Source organism: Amphichorda felina, assembly GCF_050947745.1.
Source record: "Amphichorda felina strain 45539 chromosome Unknown scaffold_6, whole genome shotgun sequence".
In the NCBI taxonomy this organism is placed as follows: domain Eukaryota; kingdom Fungi; phylum Ascomycota; class Sordariomycetes; order Hypocreales; family Bionectriaceae; genus Amphichorda; species Amphichorda felina.
Window position 1 is genome coordinate 1,400,398 of NW_028145044.1, and position 20,452 is coordinate 1,420,849.

At 57.5% G+C, this 20,452-nt stretch overlaps 7 protein-coding genes across 7 annotated transcripts; 3 read left to right on the forward strand and 4 right to left on the reverse strand.

The window, feature by feature from the left end:
- Positions 1-150: 150 nt before the first annotated feature.
- ACO1O0_006285 (bZIP transcription factor) lies at positions 151-3,016 on the forward strand (the record flags this gene model as incomplete). Its single annotated transcript, XM_083195679.1, has 3 exons — positions 151-828; positions 1,782-2,004; positions 2,076-3,016. The coding sequence occupies 3 exons, from the start codon at positions 151-153 to the stop codon at positions 3,014-3,016; spliced, it is 1,842 nt and encodes a 613-aa protein (XP_083048695.1).
- A 1,873-nt stretch (positions 3,017-4,889) lies between these two features.
- Positions 4,890-6,827, forward strand: MET13 (methylenetetrahydrofolate reductase (NAD(P)H) MET13; the record flags this gene model as incomplete). The annotated part of the gene is made up of 2 exons (XM_083195680.1): positions 4,890-6,588; positions 6,646-6,827. 2 exons carry the CDS (start codon positions 4,890-4,892, stop codon positions 6,825-6,827), a joined length of 1,881 nt encoding a protein of 626 aa, XP_083048696.1.
- Positions 6,828-7,727: 900 nt separating this feature from the next.
- On the reverse strand, positions 7,728-10,051 carry ACO1O0_006287 (uncharacterized protein; the record flags this gene model as incomplete). Its single annotated transcript, XM_083195681.1, has 3 exons — positions 7,728-8,039; positions 8,107-9,134; positions 9,325-10,051. The coding sequence occupies 3 exons, from the start codon at positions 10,049-10,051 to the stop codon at positions 7,728-7,730; spliced, it is 2,067 nt and encodes a 688-aa protein (XP_083048697.1).
- An 880-nt stretch (positions 10,052-10,931) lies between these two features.
- Positions 10,932-13,793, reverse strand: EFT2 (P-loop containing nucleoside triphosphate hydrolase protein; the record flags this gene model as incomplete). The annotated part of the gene is made up of 4 exons (XM_083195682.1): positions 10,932-10,949; positions 11,012-12,787; positions 12,847-13,579; positions 13,786-13,793. 4 exons carry the CDS (start codon positions 13,791-13,793, stop codon positions 10,932-10,934), a joined length of 2,535 nt encoding a protein of 844 aa, XP_083048698.1.
- Positions 13,794-15,352: 1,559 nt separating this feature from the next.
- Positions 15,353-17,058, forward strand: ACO1O0_006289 (uncharacterized protein; the record flags this gene model as incomplete). The annotated part of the gene is made up of 4 exons (XM_083195683.1): positions 15,353-15,715; positions 15,783-15,844; positions 15,904-16,162; positions 16,213-17,058. 4 exons carry the CDS (start codon positions 15,353-15,355, stop codon positions 17,056-17,058), a joined length of 1,530 nt encoding a protein of 509 aa, XP_083048699.1.
- A 247-nt stretch (positions 17,059-17,305) lies between these two features.
- On the reverse strand, positions 17,306-18,344 carry ACO1O0_006290 (GET complex subunit GET2; the record flags this gene model as incomplete). Its single annotated transcript, XM_083195684.1, has 2 exons — positions 17,306-18,126; positions 18,203-18,344. 2 exons carry the CDS (start codon positions 18,342-18,344, stop codon positions 17,306-17,308), a joined length of 963 nt encoding a protein of 320 aa, XP_083048700.1.
- A 530-nt stretch (positions 18,345-18,874) lies between these two features.
- ACO1O0_006291 (uncharacterized protein) lies at positions 18,875-20,035 on the reverse strand (the record flags this gene model as incomplete). The annotated part of the gene is made up of 2 exons (XM_083195685.1): positions 18,875-19,627; positions 19,700-20,035. The coding sequence occupies 2 exons, from the start codon at positions 20,033-20,035 to the stop codon at positions 18,875-18,877; spliced, it is 1,089 nt and encodes a 362-aa protein (XP_083048701.1).
- Positions 20,036-20,452: the final 417 nt, after the last annotated feature.

Genomic DNA, 20,452 nt, shown 5'->3' on the forward strand with positions numbered 1-20,452 from the left:
GCCATGGATAGCGGCCAACACAATATAATCCCCGTAATGCAGAGCTGGCTTTCCCCGTTTCCCCGCGCCATCGCTCCCCACAGTCCCGCATCGTCGCCGAAGTCTAGCCTCAGGTCAGGATAGGCATAGGCAGACACAGCCGTGGGCACAATGGACGCACCCATGTCGACCAGGGATACATCCAGCTGGCCTACTACGGCCGTCCGCAACTTCTTCCTCCACGACATCGACCATCCCGCGACGCTCGTCGCCTCTGTCATCTCTGCCGGCGACGACCACAGGACCTACCTCGTCACCTGCGATGCCCCCTGCAGCTCCGACAACTTCCCCGCGCAGACCATCACCCATGCCTCAGGGTCATCCTGGGCCGGCGAGCGCGTTGCTGGTGGCAGCCGCACCGTCTGGGCGTGCGACCTAGGTATAGGGGGCCCAGAGAAGGTCGCTGATGACCATGCCGGCTACTGCCAGGCCACGACGGTCGCGGCAGACGAGCAAGTTGACCTCAGGACCGCCGTGTCATCAGGCATCAACACTTGCTTCCTCGAGTCGCGCTCCGTCCCCGTGTCCATCACCGCGGGCGTGACCAAGTTGTACGATGGTGGCGACGGCCCGCTGCCCTCGGCGGATCCGGAGAAGTTAATCTCGGGGCGGAGTGCGAATCTGGCCTCGCTTGATTGCAAGGAGACGTCGTCGGATCCAGAGCCGACGGGGACGACGATGGGAACAGACATGGGGGAGGACATGTGGGGGTGGTCGACCAAGAGCAATGCGCGCGAGGAATTGTTTGGATCGAGAACACACTCCGCGACCAATACTGAAACGCCTACGGTAACCGAGACTGGGGACTCAGGGGCAGGCAGTCTCTCATTAAGCCTAGTGCTGCTGGGAGCGTCGATGGTGCTTGGATGTGTACTGTCTGTGTAGGATGTAAGCTGGTGAAGATTGATTACTCGACATTGTCATTGCTAACAACGAAAGACAAGTGATACCCACACATCTTGGTCTGAAATTGATTTACCCAATTAGATGGGGTATACACAGAGCCGTTGCCAAGTTTCGCGTTTCTTTCGCAGCGTTATGCTTAGTCGTGATGGTTTCTCCCACTGCTCTACTCCGTAGTGTGTAGCCACATGGGATATAAGCCATCTACTGCCCCCCTAAGGCTCATACTCATTCCACATCAATTAAAGTCTTTCCCTTCGGCCAAATGCTCCCATATATTTATTTACCAATGGACCAACATGCGGCCCAGAGAAACCGGTGCCCTTTGCATTGCCCTCAGGATCGCCGCAACCCTACCCGCAAGAGCGAAGTTCGGTCCGTCCCTCTTTTGGCAACTTTTTTTCATACCTCTAGAAGAACTGACTTACACAAAATTTATGCTCCGCCAGCTTCCAGGGTATCTTAGGGACGGCGTGGCGTTCTTGTCGTCGTCGTGAGCCTTTTGCCACACCTCATGACCTGACGCTGTACAGTATCTACACACTGTGTAGCTGAACCCCCGGGGAGCATAGCGCGATGGGAAATACTTTCCAACACAGCCAGTGCCCCCGCATCGGCAAGGTGCCTAGTATCCGTTATGCTCCTACAGTGCGAATTCACTCTGCTCGCTGGCAACATGTCCACAAAGAGTTATGCTCGCTTAGACGAGCTTAGACGAGCCGAGATACGATTTCCTGTTCTCCTCAGCTATCTTTACGACTCTAAACTTTCTCCAACGCAACCCCTCCCAATTTACTTTGCTGAAATATTCTCACCCGGGGCCTCACATCAGAATCTAGGACCTGGACCGGTGGTATCCTAGTTTCGAGCGCATTACCATCATGGCCAGCGGAGGGTCAGATTCACCAGGATCCATCTGCTCATCAGCAGCTGATACAGGCGGGAAGCCACGAACTCGGCAGCGAGTGTACAAGGCGCCGCCGCCCCTCGAGGTTCCCGACATTGACCAGGACGCAGCCGAGAGGAAACGAGTCCTCAACGTCTTAGCCCAGCGCCGCTACCGTGAGTTTCGCTGCCCTGGAAGATGGGGTTTTGGACAATGGTGAGCCGGGGAAGGACTAACACGCCTACAGGGGAGCGAAAGCGCCAAGATCGCTTACAGTCGAAAGACAAGAAGAAACAGAGTGAGTCCCGGCGGGAATCGTCGCGGGATTCAGAGACAGCGCCACCGCCATGTCCCGAGCCGGTGGAAGAGATGGAAATCGTAGGCGACATCCCGTGGCCGTCACCATCCCATCCCCACCCCTCAATGGATGGTGCAGTCGCCCTCATGGACCTCGAACTCACCAACTGGGATGTGACCGACGGCAACGATCTATCAACGCTTCTGTCTGGGCCCAGTGTACCCCTGCCTGACTTCCTGGACGGGCAGACTACCGCGGATGATACCTTCTGCTTGCCGGCACTCTCGGTACCCAGCACTACAGAGACGTTTTCGCCGCAGTTCAGCTCGCCGCCGTCCCTTGGCACTTCATCGGCCCCGTCGTCGACCGACATAGAATTCCCGGACAGCTACCTCCTTCCCGTGCACGAGCTCACGATCCTCAAGGCGATGCTACGGATATCCCAGCGCATCGGGTGCGACGCGCAGTCGCTCTGGAAGCTCGACTGCCTCTCGCCGTTCAACCAGGGCCTAGGCACGCCGGCGGACCAGCTCCCGGAGGCGTGGCGGCCGACGCCCTCGCAGGTGTCAGTGCCGCACCACCCGGTCATCGACTTCCTCCCATGGCCGTCGACGCGCGACCGCATCCTCATGTTCCTGGAGCTGCCAGACGAGGCGCGGCCGCCCATCGCTCAGGGGCCCCTGGCGCTGGTCAACTTTGTGTACGACCTCGAGGACAACGCCGAGGGCGTGCGCATCTACGGCGCGGACCCATGCGACCCGGGGGGCTGGGAGGTCGGGCAGGTGCTGTTCGAGCGGTGGTGGTTCCTATTCGACAGGAGCATCATCGAGACGAGCAACCGGTGGCGGGAGCTCCGGGGGGCGGCGCCGCTGTTGTTGAAGGCGGAGTGACACTGTTGGTGAGGGTGTGGCTTACAGCTGGCTGGGAGAGTACATAGTAGTAGCTCGGGATACGCCGCGCTGCAGCATCGACTGGTAGTTGACAATGCGACGGAATCGGCAATAGGCCATCTTGTTCCCGGTCAAAGACGCAAGGTCATGCGGTGGGACGTTGGGAAAGAGACTCGCAAACTCATGTGACGCACACGGAGATGACATGAGCGTCGGGCAGCGGTACTTGCAGGAACGGCACAGCCTGCGATGCACGATGCCGTGCCGAACCACAGTCAGTAGTAGTAGTAGTCAGTACGAGTCTCTCTCAGGGTTCATGTAGCTGCTCCCGAGCTGAATAGGTGAGATGTAGTCCCATGATCGCATGATGCCATTAGTGTCTCCAACTTGATCAATACTACACACGTACTCGAGTCGAGTGTATGCAACCCTCCACGGCAGGCACACACTGTCTCGGGACGAATGATGACAGCACAAAGAATTCCCGACGCGGAATAAGATGCGAGGGTAAGAAAAAGGGATGGACAAAGTGCAGAAGGACTGTGTGAGGTGAGCCATTTACCCAAGCAATCAAGGAAAGACTAATATGCAGATGGACTCTGCTGTGTCTGGGGCAGCGTGCGTCATGACCAGATGGAGGGGCCCAGAAGGCGGGAAGGTGGTGGGAAGGTGGTGTGCAGCGTGCAGCGTTCTTGTGGGGGTTGGGAAGTACCTGCACTACCAGGTGCAACCAGGTGCAACCAGGCGCAACCAGGCGCAACCAGATGCAACCAGATGCAAGGCACCTCGGACTCGCTGGGCTGGCCATTGTGAAATACAGGTGGAATACGGGGCTCAGCCGGTGCTGCGGTATAAAAGTCAGAGGGAGCATCTGGGGATGCATTGAGGTTGAGGTTGAGGTTGAGGTTGATATTGTTGCGGGGCGGCAGCGCGAGGCCTGAGTCAGGTGAAGAGATCAAAGACAGCCAAGAGCCCAAGATGGTCGAGAGAGACGCGGTTGGAGGTTGGACTCATCTCATGGAGGGCGTCATTGTGAAATCCCCACAATGGCACCATGGCACCAGCAGCCACCGGCCAGCAATCGCCGGCAACGGCCCCTGGGCTGCCAACTGCTACGCCACGGCTGCTAATGATGTACATGGAGGTGTCACCCCCAGCCAATCAGCCTGCCCACCCCAAGCCCCCAAGGGGGAGCCGTGCGGCAGTGGCAGCGCCTGGCAGCGCCTGCGAGGGGAGAATTTTCGACGTGGCCCCAAAGTACCTCGCTAAATCCAAGCACTTCCGCGCACCCGCCAGGCCCCGCTAACTCGACCTCATCCCTCCCATCTTCGGAGCATCCTCGTCCCCAAGACTCTTTCCTCTTCTTCCGCCATTTCCATTCCCAAACACCCTGCAATTCTCTACTGCTGCCCGGGGAGCTTCTGTCTCTGCTTTGGAATAGTGTCCGGAGGCTGCTTCCTTGGAAACGTATTTCGAGTTCTCCCCGTGGACTCTGTTTCTGTTCTCGTGAGTCAAAAAGTCCTCAGAACCTCCCCGCCATCCCCATGGGACCCCCCCCCCCCCACCATGGAATAGGAGCGACGACGAGAGGTGGATCAGCCATGGCTCTGGCGATACATCAGTGTATTATTATCGCTTTATGCCCTTCCTCCGTCCGAGAAAGCCTGCCTGTCCTAAAGTAAAGACCAACATCTATCAATTGCCATACTGACTTTCTCTCCTAGTCCTTTATTTGTCTCTTGGGGTTCTCTACTCATACACGAACCCGCCTCCCCTTCCCCTGCTGTATATGCTCAGCTTCACGACCTCGAATCCTCTCCCATCTCGGTAACACTTTCTCTCTTCCTCCGACAGCTGCACCGACTCCGCCAAGATGCATATCAAGGCCATGCTCGACGAGGCCGAGGCCACCGGCCAGCCCTCCTTCTCCTTCGAGTACTTTCCCCCCAAGACGGCCCAGGGTGTCCAGAACCTCTACGAGCGCATGGACCGCATGTACAACTTCGGCCCCAAGTTCATCGACATCACCTGGGGCGCCGGCGGCCGCATTGCCGAGCTCACCTGCGAGATGGTCCTCCAGGCCCAGACCGTCTACGGCCTTGAGACGTGTATGCACCTGACGTGTACCGATATGGGCCGCGATAAGGTCAATGATGCCCTCGAGAAGGCCTACAAGGCCGGCTGCACCAACATCCTAGCCCTCCGTGGTGACCCTCCCCGTGATAATGAGAAGTGGACTGCCACCGAGGACGGCTTCTCGTACGCCCGCGATCTTGTCAAGCATATCCGGAAGACGTATGGCGATCACTTTGACATTGGCGTCGCTGGCTACCCCGAAGGCTGCGATGACAACAAGGACGAGGAGCAGCTCCTCGATCACCTGAAGGAGAAGGTTGACTGCGGTGGCACCTTCATCGTCACCCAGATGTTCTACGACGCCGATAACTTTGTGCGCTGGGTCAAAAAGGTCCGTGAGCGCGGCATCAACGTCCCCATCCTCCCCGGCATCATGCCCATTGCCACATACGCCAGCTTCCTGCGGAGAGCGAACCACATGCAGTGCAAGATCCCCCAGGAGTGGCTGGACAAGCTCGAGCCCGTCAAGAACGACGACGTCGCGGTCAGGGAGATTGGCAAGACTCTGGTCGCCGACATGTGCCGCAAGCTGCTCGCCAACGGCATCTTCCACCTGCACTTTTACACCATGAACCTGGCCCAGGCTACGCGCATGGTCCTCGAGGAGCTCAACTGGGCTCCCTCGGCCGAGCGGCCATTCAAGCCCGCCCTTCCTTGGAAGCCGTCCAAGGGACTCGGTCGCCGCGACGAGGATGTGCGGCCCATTTTCTGGCGGAACCGGGCCAAGGCCTACGTCAGGCGGACCCAAGACTGGGACGAGTTTCCCAATGGTCGCTGGGGTGATTCGCGGTCTCCTGCCTTTGGAGAGCTTGACGCATACGGTATTGGCCTACCTGGATCAAACGAGGCAAATCGGAAGAAGTGGGGAGAGCCCAAGTCTGTTCGTGACGTGGCTGACCTCTTCTGCCGCTACCTGAACAAGGAGCTCGATTCGCTGCCCTGGAGTGAATCCCCCCTGACCAGCGAGTCCGAGATTATCAAGGATGAGCTCTTTGACCTGAACAAGCGTGGCCTTTTGACCATCAACTCGCAGCCTGCTGTTGACGGTGTCAAGTCCTCGCACCCCGTGTACGGCTGGGGCCCCTCCAACGGATACGTCTACCAGAAATCGTATCTTGAGGTCCTCGTGCACCCGGATCTCTACTCCAAGGTAGTCGAGCGGGTGAATAAGCGTCCGGAGCTTACCTACTACGCCGTCACCAAGGCCGGCAACCTCCAGTCCAACGTCCGCCACGAAGGACCCAACGCCGTGACATGGGGTGTGTTCCCCGGCAAGGAGATCGTTCAGCCCACCATTGTGGAGAGCGTCAGCTTCCTTGCGTGGAGGGACGAGGCGTTCCAGCTGGGCATGGACTGGGCCCATTGCTTCGACTCCTCCTCTTCCAGCCGGAAAGTGATTGAGAACATCATGACGGAATGGTGCTTGATCAACATCGGTAAGTTCTTGTCTTCGTGCTGATCAAATGAGGGCCTTTTGACTGACTGGATGGCAGTGAACAACGACTTCCACGATAAGACCACCATCTTTGACGTTTTCAAGGATCTCGAGGTTGACTGGGATGTCCTGGAGAAGCAGACCCTCGCCGAACCTCAGGTAAACGGCAACCATACCTCTGAGCCCGCCACGAATGGTGCTCCCCAGGAGCCGGCTCAAGCTGCTGCTGCCGCCAGCTAGGGCTCAGAGTCCATCTATTACTTTTCTTATCATGTCTTTCTTTCCTAGTATTGTATCCTGGCATTGGGCGGGCGTTACGACCACGGACAACATGTGTCTTTTTCAACAAAAAGACACAATCTGGAGCGCATTTCTCTCATGAAAGGGGTTTAACGGCAGGGAGTTTTTTCTTTCCACCATCATCCAAAGCGCGACAACCGGGTTTCTTTTCCATACCATCTAACGACAACATGTCGCCAACGAAAAACAAACGACAAAAAAACTTTATGTGCCAAACGCAAAGGCATTACGACAAGCCATCCAACATTCGTCTTATAACTATTTAACATGACGGCAGCCGACTACGACTCGCGGGCAAATATTCTTCTCTTCTTCTGCATTTACCATACACAACATCTCAACGATACCCCCCAAAGCCCAACGGAGCGGACCAGTGGAAATTAAGGAGGAGAAGGAAAAGGAAAAAAGCCTTCTGATTGATATTTTCTGAATTTGAATTCGTGGAGGAGCGTTTTTGACAGCAAGTTCCCCCTCCCTTTGTTTGGCTGGGGGACTTGGGAGGAGTTCGATACGAGGCGGATGTAGTCCTGAAATACAATTGATAGAGCGCCATATGGACACTATCTACCATGGCCACGAAGTTTCCGAGGGCGCTTTCGCGTGTGACATGGACGAGAACAATTCTCGTTCGCATGTAGAAGTCATTATTTACCCATGTTACTCTAAAAAACCCATTGCACAATTCTCGCTATTCCCCCCTTTTGAATGTCCTGGTCTGCTTTTGCCAGTGCATGCTCAGCTTGGCATACTCGCAGATAGCCTAAATATGTAGGCCCACGACGGTACCCTCAGTAGCTACTATTACCCGTTATAGTAGAGTTCTTAGTACTAGCAGGCATCCTAGTAGGCATCCTCGTTCTCCACCCGCTGCTCATCATACTCCGTCTCCAACGGCGCATCCTGCAGCCGCTCCGCATCGTCGGCGTCCGCAAACATGGCGTCACCCTCGCCCTGGGTTGGAGCAGCGGACGACGAGGCGGTGGTGGCAGAAGCCGGCGGGTTGCTCACCCACTCCAGGTCAAGCTTGCCCTCCACGCCGGGGAGCTCCTTGCCATGCAGGGAGTAGTACAGCTTCTCTGCCGTCTTGCGGTCGCGGAAGGAGACGTATGCCGTCGAGCCGGAACGGTCTATGGACTCAAACTCGCCAAGATTCTGCAAACTCATGTCAGTCTCCTCCTGTTCTCTGGGGGCCATAGTGCAAGTAGTATGCCCGACTTACCATCAGCAGGAAGTGGCGCAGACTCTCGTCCTTCTCGGGAACGCTGAAGTCTGCGCCCGTAATAGATAGCCTCTTTGGACGGTTGTCGAGAGAGTACTGTGCATAAGCGGCATGTCTCCCTTCGACACCCCCGAAGCTGCCTCGTCCTCCCCTCCAACCACCACGAGCCCTGCCACGGAACCCGCCCCGGAACCCGCCGCCCCCTCGCCCCCGCCATCCGCCTCTAGACGAGTACGAGCCTGCATCGGAGGCTGCATCGGGATCGATGCCCAGGATCTTAGCCTCTTGCTCCAGGGCAGCGAGCTTGGCCCGCAACATATCCGTCCCCGTCCCCCCGGCGTGGGCCTCGGTGTCGCCGCCTTTCTTTTCCTGCAGCTTTCTCTGCAGCCGCTGCGTCTCCTCACGGTGCTTCTCCATCAGCTCCTGCTGCTTCTTCTCCAGCTCCTGGCGTTGCCGTTCTAGCTCCGTACGCTTGTTCTCCCTCTCCAGGTGCTGTCTTTGCGCCTCCTCCTGTCTCCGCTGGAACTCTTCCGGATCCATATCCAGCTCGGCATCCATATGTTCCGAGCTTTCTTGGCCGTGGAAGTTGTGGCCGTTTGCGACGGAAGGGGGCAGGGAATCGTTACTGTCCTGATACCAGAACACCTTGACGAAGCGGTTGTCGAATATGACCTTTGGCGACCGGTACGCCGCGTTGGCTGACCCCCACTTGTCGTACTTGACAATGGCCAGGTGCTTGTAAGGCTGCATCGATATCTCTACAATATTGCCAAACTGAGAGAAGAAGCCTCGCACTTCCTCCTCGCTGAAGTGCTCCTCTGGGATATTCTCCACCACGACGGTGCTCTTCGAACGATCGTGGACGGGGCCCTCGGCAGAAAATGATGCTCGAGCCCCGCGCTTCTTGCTCCCTCGGCCTCCTTTGCGGTTCCCTCGGCCACGGTTCGCGTCACGATGCCCGTAGCCAAAGAGGGCAGCTTGGTTCTGCGGGGCGGTTAACGTGATGATTGCATCGTCCGGATCGTATTCTAGAAAGGCATATATCAATCAGCAAGATCCTCCAAAAGAAACCCCAAGCGGACAGGTGAGACGGTTGCCATCAGAAGCTATCACTTGCTTGAATCACGGCCGCAGGACTCGTACAGTGATTCCGCGTATTCGAATGTTCCCATCACGGAACATCGCTTGGGGTAGCCCAATAAGAGGGAGGAATCGTACCTTCATCCGGCCGCCTTATATGGGGCATGTAACCGGCGCCGCCGTCATTCCCATTGCCGTGGTCGTAATTGCAGCTGCTCCCCCGAGCACAGAATCCCTTGGTGTCGAAGTCCCGGCACCGTCCTCGCTTGCGCTGTCGGCCGCCACGACCGCCTACGCTGGGGAACTGAGGCATGCCGGGGTAAGGTATTCCCATGCTCATGAGGGCAGCCATAGGGTTCTCGAGGTCGTACGGCGGCATGCCCATGGGCAGCCCTTCCTCTCCCCTCTCCCGGCCTCGGCCGTATCGCCTTGGATTCTTCATGGGACGCTGGCCATTCATGTATCCCTCCTGGCCTCCTGGCGCATCAAAATCGTGATATCCTCTCTTCCTCGGGCCCTGCGCCGCCACCGGGGCGCCCACACCACCCACATCCTGGGCAAACGCAGGGGCGGCTTGCGCCGGTAGTCCAGGCGGTGGGATCTTTGGTGGCGGGGGAGCCCCCGGGACGTACGACTTGTACGCGATCGCCTGGAACACGTCGTCGAGGAACGCCTTGGGGTCCTCGGTGAGGAAGTCGGGGATCTCGGCCTCGCACAGCTTGCGGACGTCCTCCTTAGTGCCGTCGTGCTTCAGCAGCGCGATGATGTATTCGGCCAGTACCTCGGCGTCGGCGTCGGAGGTGTCCTCTATGCGCCTCACGATCCACGCCTTCAGCAGTGGCGCGTCCTCTTCGGGGAACAGCATGGCGGCCGTGTGTCTGGGACCATCGAGGATGGGCCAGTGCCTTCTCGCTTTGACCGGCTGTCGACGGGGACGGACTCGTATGGCGGTCGGGGTTCGGGGATTCGCGAGAAACGTATGTTGTTCTCCGTGTTGAATTGTAAAGTCGTTACACACGCGTAATGCTGAATGCCTGTAGTGGTTGTTGGGTGGCCTCCAAATACAATAGGAAAGCTTGTTCGGGAACTTTTTTTGGGTTCAAGGTCACCTAAGGTCCGCCCCAAATTGTACGAGTAACTCGTAAAGCTTAGTAACGCGCCACTATTAATCTCCAAGCACCGCTATACTCGCAGCATTGTAGGGATTAATTCATCTTGAACCTGTAAATTCATTTCAATCGCTCTTCATTTGGTCTGCACAGCCTTCGTATTAAAAGGAGAGGAGAATTACAGCAAAGGGGGGGAAGAGACCGTTGGGCAGCACCTGATGTGGTATTCATCTACCCACGGGTAGGTAGATATGGAGAGCTGGAAACCCCAGCGAACTTGCACGTAACACTACCACTACCAGATACATAGATTCTACGAAAGGATAACCACTTAAATCATAGAACATATTACAGTAATCATCATTCTGATCGTATTCCACTATCGACGTCACTACATGAAAAAAGAGCCAAGCGGAGCTTCCCGTTGATTATGGCCTCAATTCAGCCCTCAAATCTTTTTTCCGTCCTTTCTTGTCTCGTCGGCTTGTCGTTTGACGACAAACCCCCCTTTTGGTTATCATGGGGAGCTTCTCTATTGGGCCCAGGCAAGTGTTCCACATCTTCGCAAGGAGCCTGTTGAGGTAGTGTGTCCATCTTGACACAGTCGCTGATTCTATCGGCACATGAGGAAGTCGTTTACAGCTTATCGTAGTACTGTGAAGCCATGTTAGCATGCTGTCATCTGTGAGTTTGGGGCGTGCGACGGCGGCACTTACGTTCTCGTAGCCGGGCACCTCAACCTTGATACCCTTGCGCTTGCGCATCTCGCACACGATCTGGCCGGTCTTGGTGGTGGGGTCCAGGGGAGAGCCACCGGGCAGCACCTGCCAGTGGTCGAAGACGGACTGGGGGAAGGCCTGGCCAGAGGTGGCCTGGCGCAGGTCACCGTTGAAGCCGAAGGACTCCAGGACGGGCAGGTAGGCCTTGATGTTGAACAGAGGAGTACCAGGGCGCTGCTCCTCGCTGAAGACGTGACCACGACGGCGGGTCAGGACGCTGTACACGCCACCCATGGCCTGCTCGGGAACCTGGATCTCGACGAGGTAGACGGGCTCGAGCAGAGCGGGCTCGGCCAGCAGGGTCGAGGCGTACAGGACACGGCGGGCAGTGGGGATGATCTGGCCACCACCACGGTGGATGGCATCGGCGTGCAGGGTAACATCGAGGATGTTGAAGCGGATGGAGCGCATGGGCTCCTCGGCGACGGGACCCTCACGGGTGGCCCACTGGAAACCAGAGACGACAGAGTCCTTGATTTCGTTGAGGTACTGGACGGCCTTGGTCTGGTCAACCAGCAGGTTGGCACCGGTACCATCGGGACCGAAGGTCCAGATCTTGCGGGCGTCGGTGACATCCCAGCCGAAGTCGTCGGCAAGGACACGGGCACGGAGCTTGAAATCGTCACGGGCGCTGATCTTGCCGCCCTCAATGGCAAGGGACAGGTCCTCCTCCATGGGCTCGGCAACCATGTACAGACGGTTGTGCTTGTTGGGGGACTTGGACAGAGCAGTCATGCTGGACTTTCCGTTGACAGTCTCGCGGTACTGGACGACGGGGTCGGAGATGATGAGGGGAACACCAGCGTGGTCGTTCATGAGATCGTTGAGGCAAATCTCGAGATGGAGCTCACCAGCGCCAGCAACAACGTGCTCACCGCTGTCGGAGGTGTAGGTCAGGACGCAAGGGTCGGACTTGGACAGACGCTTGAGACCCTCAACCAGCTTGGGCAGGTCCTGGGCGTTCTTGACCTGGACGGAGCGCTGGACAACGGGGGAGACGGAGAACTTCATGACCTTCAGGTTATGGGCAGTGTCCAGGGTGGTAAGAGTACCAGACTTGAGCAGGAACTGATCAATACCGACAAGACCAACAATGTTACCGGCGGGGAGGTCGTCAATGGGGTCGACCTTGCCACCCATCATGAGGACGGTACGCTGGATAGCCTTGATGAAGAGATCGTCCTTCTTGCCGGGGACGTAGTTGGGACCCTGGATGCGGACCTTGATACCAGACTTGACGGTACCAGAGAAAACACGGCCGAAAGCGTAGAAGCGGCCCTTGTCAGAGGTGGGAACCATCTTGGAGACGTAGAGCATGAGGGGACCGTTGGGGTCGCAGTCGCGGATACCAATGGCAGCCGGGTCGTCGAGGGGACCCTCGTACAGAGTCTCGACACGGTACCGCTGGGCGGTGACGGGGGAAGGCAGGTGGAGGATCATCATCTCCAGCAGGGCATCGGCGGCAGGGATGAAGGTGCGCATGACAGTCTTGAGCAGCTGCTTGCCCTCCTTCTGCTTGTCCTCGGCGGAGAGCTTGAGGTCAAGCTTCTCAAGGAGAGTGTTAATCTCCTCCTTCTTGGAGTTCATGACGGCAGAGAAGATCTTGAAGATGGGGTCCAGGATGAACTGGTTGAAGGCACGCTCGAGCGGCTTGCCCTCGTAGGTGCCGTTCTTGGTCCACTTCTTGGTCTTGGGGTTGAAGTAGTTGTCGCCCTGCACCGGGGGTTAGCGGCAGTAGGACACGGCTTTGAGAATGAAGTCTTTTAGCTTACCCAGAGACGCTCCATCATCTTGCCCTTGTCAACGCCAAACTTCTTGGAGTACCTGACGGCGAACTGGCGGATAGTGAAGGCCCAGCCGTGCAGACCGGAACCGAAGGCGACGGTACCCTTGTCGGGGTAGACCTGGACATCACCCAGGCTCTTGTCGAAGTAGGTGGAGATGATGACGTTAACGGACTCAATGGTACGAGAGAAGGACTGGTACAGGTCCTCCTTGGAGACCTGGAGCTCGAGAAGGGCACGATCGACCTTGTTGATGATGACGACGGGCTTGATACGCTCACCGAGAGCCTGACGGAGCACAGTCTCGGTCTGGACGCAGACACCCTCGACGGTGTCGACGACAACGAGGGCACCATCAGTGACACGGAGGGCAGCAGTGACCTCGGAGGAGAAATCAACGTGACCAGGCGAGTCAATGAGGTTGATCAAGAACTCGGTGCCATTGGTCTTCTGGCCAACAATGTCCTTGATGTCGTTCTCATCCTCGAGCTGGGAGTACAGGGTGATGGCGGTGGACTTGATGGTGATACCACGCTCCTGCTCGTCGGCACGAGTGTCGGTGGCACGGGCATCACCAGCCTTAGCGGTGGAGATGATACCGGCCTTGGACAGGAGGGAGTCGGTCAGCGTCGACTTGCCGTGGTCGACGTGGGCAATGACGGACATGTTTCGGACATTGGTGGGCTTGTCCATCAACTGACGGACCTCGTCGACCGTGAAGCTGCCATGGTGAAGCGGTATGTCAGCCAGATGGACCCAGCGGGAAGGTGCTTATCTCCGGGCGGCAAAACGAAGAGGAGGATGGGGAGGAAGAAGAGGCCACGCGACGGCCAGAGGCAGCGCGGATGGGATTCAAGGGCATGAGGAGAAGCGCAAGAGCTCACTCCGTCAAGCAAGGTGATTCCGGAGCAGGAAGAGGCGACTTACTTGACCATCTTGGCGGTATTGTCTGGTTACCTGGCTCAAGTGCCTGTAGGTGTGTGAGGAAAAAATTGGTGGTGAGGTGGGATGCGAGAGAGGAAAGCGGGGTTATAGTTTTATGGCCCCGCGTTGACGTTCCAGGTCTCAAAAGGGCGGCGAACAGCTCGGTGAACGCAGGTTGGTCGGCGCGAGTTCAGCGAAAAACCAGTTGGGCAAGGCACAAGACAGAAACTGGATACGGTCGCTTATTTTATTTCAAAGACGTCTTTTACGGATGACATGTGTAGGTTTGGGGCAATTTTCACGAATTGGATAGGTACCTATATACGGGCACGGTGGAAGGCAAAATTGACCAGCAGTGGTGGGCTGGCGGTGTTACGATGGTGGGCTATTGGGAGAACTGTGCGCCCAAACAGCCAGGAGCCAGCCAGCACCCAAAAATCAGCCACCCAACCAGTTGCAAGGGAGACCGCCTAGAACCCACTGTAAATCTGCGCACGGTGCAGAGGGAGAAAAAAAGTCGTCGACGATGTCGAGGCAAATTCAATGCCCGCACTGCTGCAGGACTGCCAGGATTGCCAGGATGGACCAGAGAAGCAGGTGGGGCAGCTATCGGACGACCCCGCCAGAGCCGCCACGGCTTTTTCAGTGCTCAGCGCGCATTCTGACCGAAGACTCGTCTTTTTTGGCATTGCCTCAAGGGGGCAGCTCCAATGCTCCCAAGCTCCGGCGCCAGAGGGCTCCCCAGCCAACCAGGGAGCTCCGTTGAGCGCCGTGGGCGGGCACAGAGGGCAGGAACCCTCACTGATGACTTGCCTCCGGTGTGACTGATCCGTCCAAACCTTGACACCCACCCAGAAGTCAGAACATCATGCGGCTCGGTGTGACTCGCTCGCGACAGCAAGCAGAGAGCTGTGGGAGCTCGCCGTGACGCATGTCTCAGAGACGTTGGCTCACATGGTCGCTCACAGGCACTTGTTGACGGCTTTGACACATTCGCATCACATCTGACGGACGGACAGGCACACAGGACAAGCCAGCACGGTCAGACCATTGACCACTTAAAGATCGATGCACGAGAGCCGGCGGAGCATTACTTCGTAGTGCAGAGAAGTACCAAGTACTCCGTACTAGCTCAGACACCAAGCCAACAGGGTCCTACCTCCCGTGTCCGCTCTCAGTCTCGCTCATTCGCAATTCACATCGTCGAGTCCCAAGTGGCTGCTAGGATGCAACGTCTTTTGTACAATCTCCCGCCGCCAATTTCACAAGCCCAATGCGCGTCATGCCGAGGTCACTAGGGGCACATGCTGATGACTCAGCCGACCTCCCCGGCAAGCACGACTCCTTAGCCCATCGCCTATCTGTTGTAGTAGTTACCGTGGTCTCGGATGCCTTCTCTCGCCAGAAACTTGTAGTCCATCAATCGCCAGAACCTCACGAACCCGGCTGCTGCTGTTGCTTCGAAAGGGTCCTCAACCCCTGCCCCGGAACGCCCATGATTGCATGCTAAAGAACAGGGTGTGTGGACAGTGTGGGTGTTGGATGCGACTGCAGCTGCCCAACTGCCGTCATGTCCACAGCGGTACGGCCCATACAGGGGCCGTCGCCCAGCGACATCACCAAGATGGCAGTTGAAGCTGGTCGGAGGAGCACAACCGGCGGCGGAATTCTGCGGCTGTCGTCAATTCCTCCTATTCTGCGCCCCGTAGCCCGGGCGTACGCCTTGGGATATGCGTCGGCTGTTGCCCCTCGCCTCCTGACTCTCATCCTGCAGCGCCTAACCAGGCGCAAGAGGAGGCGCCTATCCCAGGGCAGAGACGCCGACCGCGCGTCCTTTCGCTCCTCGGCACTTCATATTATTCGGACGGGTTTTGATGTGCAACGCTTCCCCACGTTTTGCGCTGTGCTTGTTGGAGGGAGCACTCTCTTGTTGGTAAGATCATCGTTAACTCTCCCCACCACAGTGGACATGTGGGCTCACAACTGTGATCGCATCTTAGGGACCTCTGAGGATCATCCTGAATTACATAGCCAAAGGCCTCAACCGGTCCACGAGGCTAAGGTGAGTGACCCTGATAAGCTGTATATGGGCCGTATCTGTAACTGACCTCACTTACACAGGTTGGCGAGATGGCTTGCAACCTTTGTATCAGCCTGGTTGGGTATACAACTCCTCCACTCCAAGCACACTCCGGCTTTCACAGAGACAGTAGTCAACGGGCACAATAACTCTGGAGGCGAGAAACAGCGTGTCGTCCAAGTCGGAGGTAGGACGCTGGACCTCACTCTCTTCACCGCTACGCGGGCGCTGGATGTCATTGTCGGCGAGCTGTGGTCTCGGCACAGCTCCCGCCGGAAAGGGGCCAAGAAATGGACCAAGGTAAAGCTTAACATCGTGAGCCCAGGAGTTCAACCAGCTGACTTGATCAGGTTGAGCAATTCGCTACCGACATGGTTGACCCAGTCGTCTTTGTCATTTCCTGCGCCTTCATCATGTGGTCGTGGTTCTACTACCCGACCAAACTCCCGCCTAACTACAACAAGTGGATCACCTCAGCCGCCTCCGTCGACCTCCGCCTCATCGAGGCCCTACGGCGCTGCAAGTTCAATGAGTTGCGCTACGGGGAGGACACGGGACAGGCACCACTGCTGGGCTCCATGTGCTCCGATCTGAAGCTGCCCCGGCAGTGGGGCGATCCCGAGAACACCATCCCCTTTCCCTGCGACATTGTCCACATGGGCTGCGGGTCCTCCTGCGAGTACCACGCTCTGAGCCGCTTCGTCCGGTCCTGGAAGTGGTCCATGTACACATATCTTCCGCTCGCCCTGGCCTTCAAGCTGCGCAAACCCAGCCGCAAGAATCTCGTCCTGGCTTTCCTCTCGGCCTCGCGGTCGTCAGCCTTCTTAGCCACCTTCATCACGCTCTTCTACTACGGCGTCTGCCTGGGCAGGACCCGCATCGGCCCGCACGTCGTGGGCAAGGACACGGCGTGCCGGCAGCGCATCGACGGCGGTATCTGTGTCGGCACGGGCTGCTTCCTCTGCGGCTGGAGCGTGCTCATCGAGTCGGCCAGCCGGCGCAAGGACATGGCGCTCTTCGTGGCACCGCGAGCGCTGGGCACCGTCGTTCCGCGAAAGTACCCCATCGAGAACCAGTGGCGGGAGTCGCTGGTGTTTGCTGCGAGCTCAGCCGTGGTCATGACGTGCGTTCTGGAGAATCCCCGGAGGGTGCGTGGCGTGCTGGGAGGGCTGCTGAGCATGGTCATGACCACATGAACGTCCGGCACCCATGACTGTATCCTATAATGTAACAAGCTGATCTAGCAATCAAGCGTGTTGGTTAAGCATGAGGTTATCCAAAGATCTTGGGCAAGTCTATACATGTAACATTGTGTCAATAGAGCACACTTAGAACGTCCACCTAACACGGAGACATTGGGTGAATAAGGAGGGACAGCTTATACTGCATCATCCAAGCACCACTAGAGTTAGTAGCTTTATTGATCAACGGCATTACTCCCATCTAAGCCCTCCACCATGAGCATACGCCAAGCACAAACATGCACGCCAGAATATCCGCCCGCACCGTGCTAAAGATCTGCCCGTACCGCATCACGTTCTGCACGTATCCCTTGAGAGGCTCCGGCAGGAACCCCGTGACCTGCCAGACGATACCCGTGGGTGGCTCGCGGCCCTTATCGAGGAAGAAGCGCGTGGTAAGGAGGCAGGCCTCGGCGGTGGCAAAGACCCAGAAGAAGAGGCGCTTGCGCTCCTCGTTCTCGTGGATCTCGGAGATGGCGGCGCGGTCGCGCTCCACCTTGGTGCCCGTGAAGGGCGTCAGCATGACAATGTACAGGCCCAGGCCCAGCGCGACGATGGCGTGGAGGAGGCGCCAGAGCGCCGTGTAGGGGTCGAGCGCCTTGGTCTGCTGCTGCATCATGCCGGGCATGCCGGGCATCCCAGGCATCCCCCCCATGCCGGGGAAGGGCGAACCGCCGGGTCCTCCTGCGCCGCCGCCCATCATCTGGCTCATCATCTTCATGATGGGGTCATCCTCGGCACCTGGCATCCCCGCGAAGGGGTTCTGCTGGCCCTGGGACCCGGCCGCGGCGGGATCCATGCCGAGCATCATCTGGCGGAGGGCGTCGTCTGATATGCCGGGTTCTGCGCCTGCAGATGGCATTTCCGGCACCCGGTGCGTCGTCTTCGGAGCGTAGAAGTGCTGTGAGATGTCCACCTCCTCGGGATCGGCGTCGGCGGATGGGGCCTGGGAGGCCACGGGTGCGGGTGCGGCTGAGGCCGTCGTGGGGGCATCTGTGGCGGTGGCAACGGGAGGCTCGAAGTCTGGGGTTCTGGTTAGTTGTTTGAGTCCGTGGTTGGTGCTGGGCTGGGGCTAACTCGCCTGCTTGCGGGCGGCCACTCAGGCCTGTGATCTTGTTCAGCCTGGCTGATCCCCCGGCCTTGAGCTTTGCTTCGCGTCGCTCCTTTCGCAGACGAGCTTGCTCGGCCGCTCGCCGGGAGGCGGCATCGGCATCGTTGGAGACTGCTGCGTTCTCCGCCATTTCCGATTTCAATCCAGGCTGTGGATGCAGAAGAAGAGGTAGACAAGTCGGCCAGAGAGATGTTGTGCTGGCAGCTTGAGATGGTGGGGGCCAAAGTTGCCAGGAGCAGTGTGGATTGGCCGCAGTTGCCTCGACCTTTCAACCCCCCCACGTCACTTACCTGTGCATCCCATTCGGGGAATTTTGCTAAATACCTTACACGATACCCTGGACCACCCTGGACTATCACCACCATTCCCTCTCATCATAGCTCGACATCACTAACCTGGCATGAGCACCTGGTGAGATAATGAGTCGAGAACCAGGTAGATAGGCTTTCGTATGCTCGCCAAGGTGCTTTATACACCACATTGGAATTAATCCCATAGCGCCACTAAAGGTCTAGATTCTCTTACCACTATTAGACATTCAATAGCTACCGATTACAAGTAGTAATACGAAGTACCACCCCACCATGAAGCTATTGACCCTTTATCTCAGACAACCCTTTACTAAACATGTAGAGAGAGAGAAAGAGAAAAAAACCCAACTTAGAGTCGATTGTCCACCTGGATGATGGCCGGCCCAGCCAGGGCACTCTCCACGACAGCACCCGCACTCGCGAAGCCCTCGCTCGTGGTCAGCGCCGCGTGGCTGAACCCCGCCATGATGTTCTCCTCATAGGGAAAGTTGGCCTTGAAGCTGATGACGCTGCCACGCCACTTGACGTCCGACAGCGGCACCGAGATGGGCAGCAGCTGGCCCGTCGTGTACGTGAGGAACAGCCCCCCGCCGCCGTTGCCGACGTACCGCCTCGCCGTGTCGGACTTGGAGAGGTCCGCCTCGAAGGACAGCGTCTGGTCCCGAGGCTGGATGAGCGCCACGGCCCCGCCGTTGGTCATGATGGGTGGGAAGATGGGTAGGTTGATATTGCTTAGTGGGAACGGGCACGACCCGGGCACCACGAACCCCTGAAGCGCCGAGTACGCAAAGGGCGCAGGCACCGTCGTGAGGAAGGGTGACTCGGACGGGATGCGCTCCAGCACCGCCCGGTAGTACCCGTTCTGCTCTCCCTCTTGTCCGATCACTGAGGACAGGAGGCGGACGAAATCCTGGGCGCCGTCCTTGGTGAATAGCACGTTGGCATCCTGCAGAGCTCCGAGAACCACGGCCGTGAAGGTCTCGGCTATGCCGATGGCTTCTTGGAAGTTGGTCGTGGGAAACGTGTACTCGCACGGCAAGGGCACAAAGGCACCGGCGCCTTGCAGGATAGACATGGCTCCCAAGGCGTGCTGCTCCTCTTGCTAAATACGATGCTAAGGTTAGCCTAAGTGACCTGATAGGACAGTAATAAATACGCATGAGTGAGCACTTACAGCCACGATGGCTTGAAGAGCACTCAGAGCACCGACTGGAGCCTCGTAACCTGGCTCGCCCTTGGTGATGTTGTTGACTAGAGAGCCGAAGAATGCTGTCTCAAGGAGCTCACCGAAGGTAATGAGCTGGAAGGCAGTCGTTGTTCCGGCACCAAGAGAGGTTGGAGATGGCGAGTTGGGAAGTTTACCACCGGCCTGGCGAGCAATGGCCAGCTTTTGCTGATCATTGGGGTGGGGGAATCCATTGTCAGAGGGTATTCTGAAGGCCCTGGGAACCAAGGCCCCAGCCGTGATGCCCAGGAGAGAGGCGTAAAGGAGAACGTTGGGCTGCTTCATGACGAGTAGGAATTGCACCTTTCAGAGTGGTATTGGAAGACTAACAAATGGAGCTCCAGGGGAGAAACACGAGACTGGGCATGGAGGAAAGAGGCATTATGGCCGCTGAGACCGACTGTACACCATCTTTTGTAGAATAGTCCTTCTCCGTCGAAGCCATATCCGCATAGACTCTGAAAAGCATGACGTCAGAGTTTAGACTCTATGAACTCTATAATGACGGCTACAAGACTGATTTCCCCTTCTTAAACTATCACAGTCGGAACAGTGTGGCATGCCATTCATTAGGGCTGTGGGACTGACGGAATGATCATGACGTTTTGTTCTCGTTTGTTGAGAAGCCACCTGTCAAGGAGGGTGGGTGATGGTGCTCCAGGCCTCTCTCCCTCTACAACACGACTTTACGAACCGAGCCCA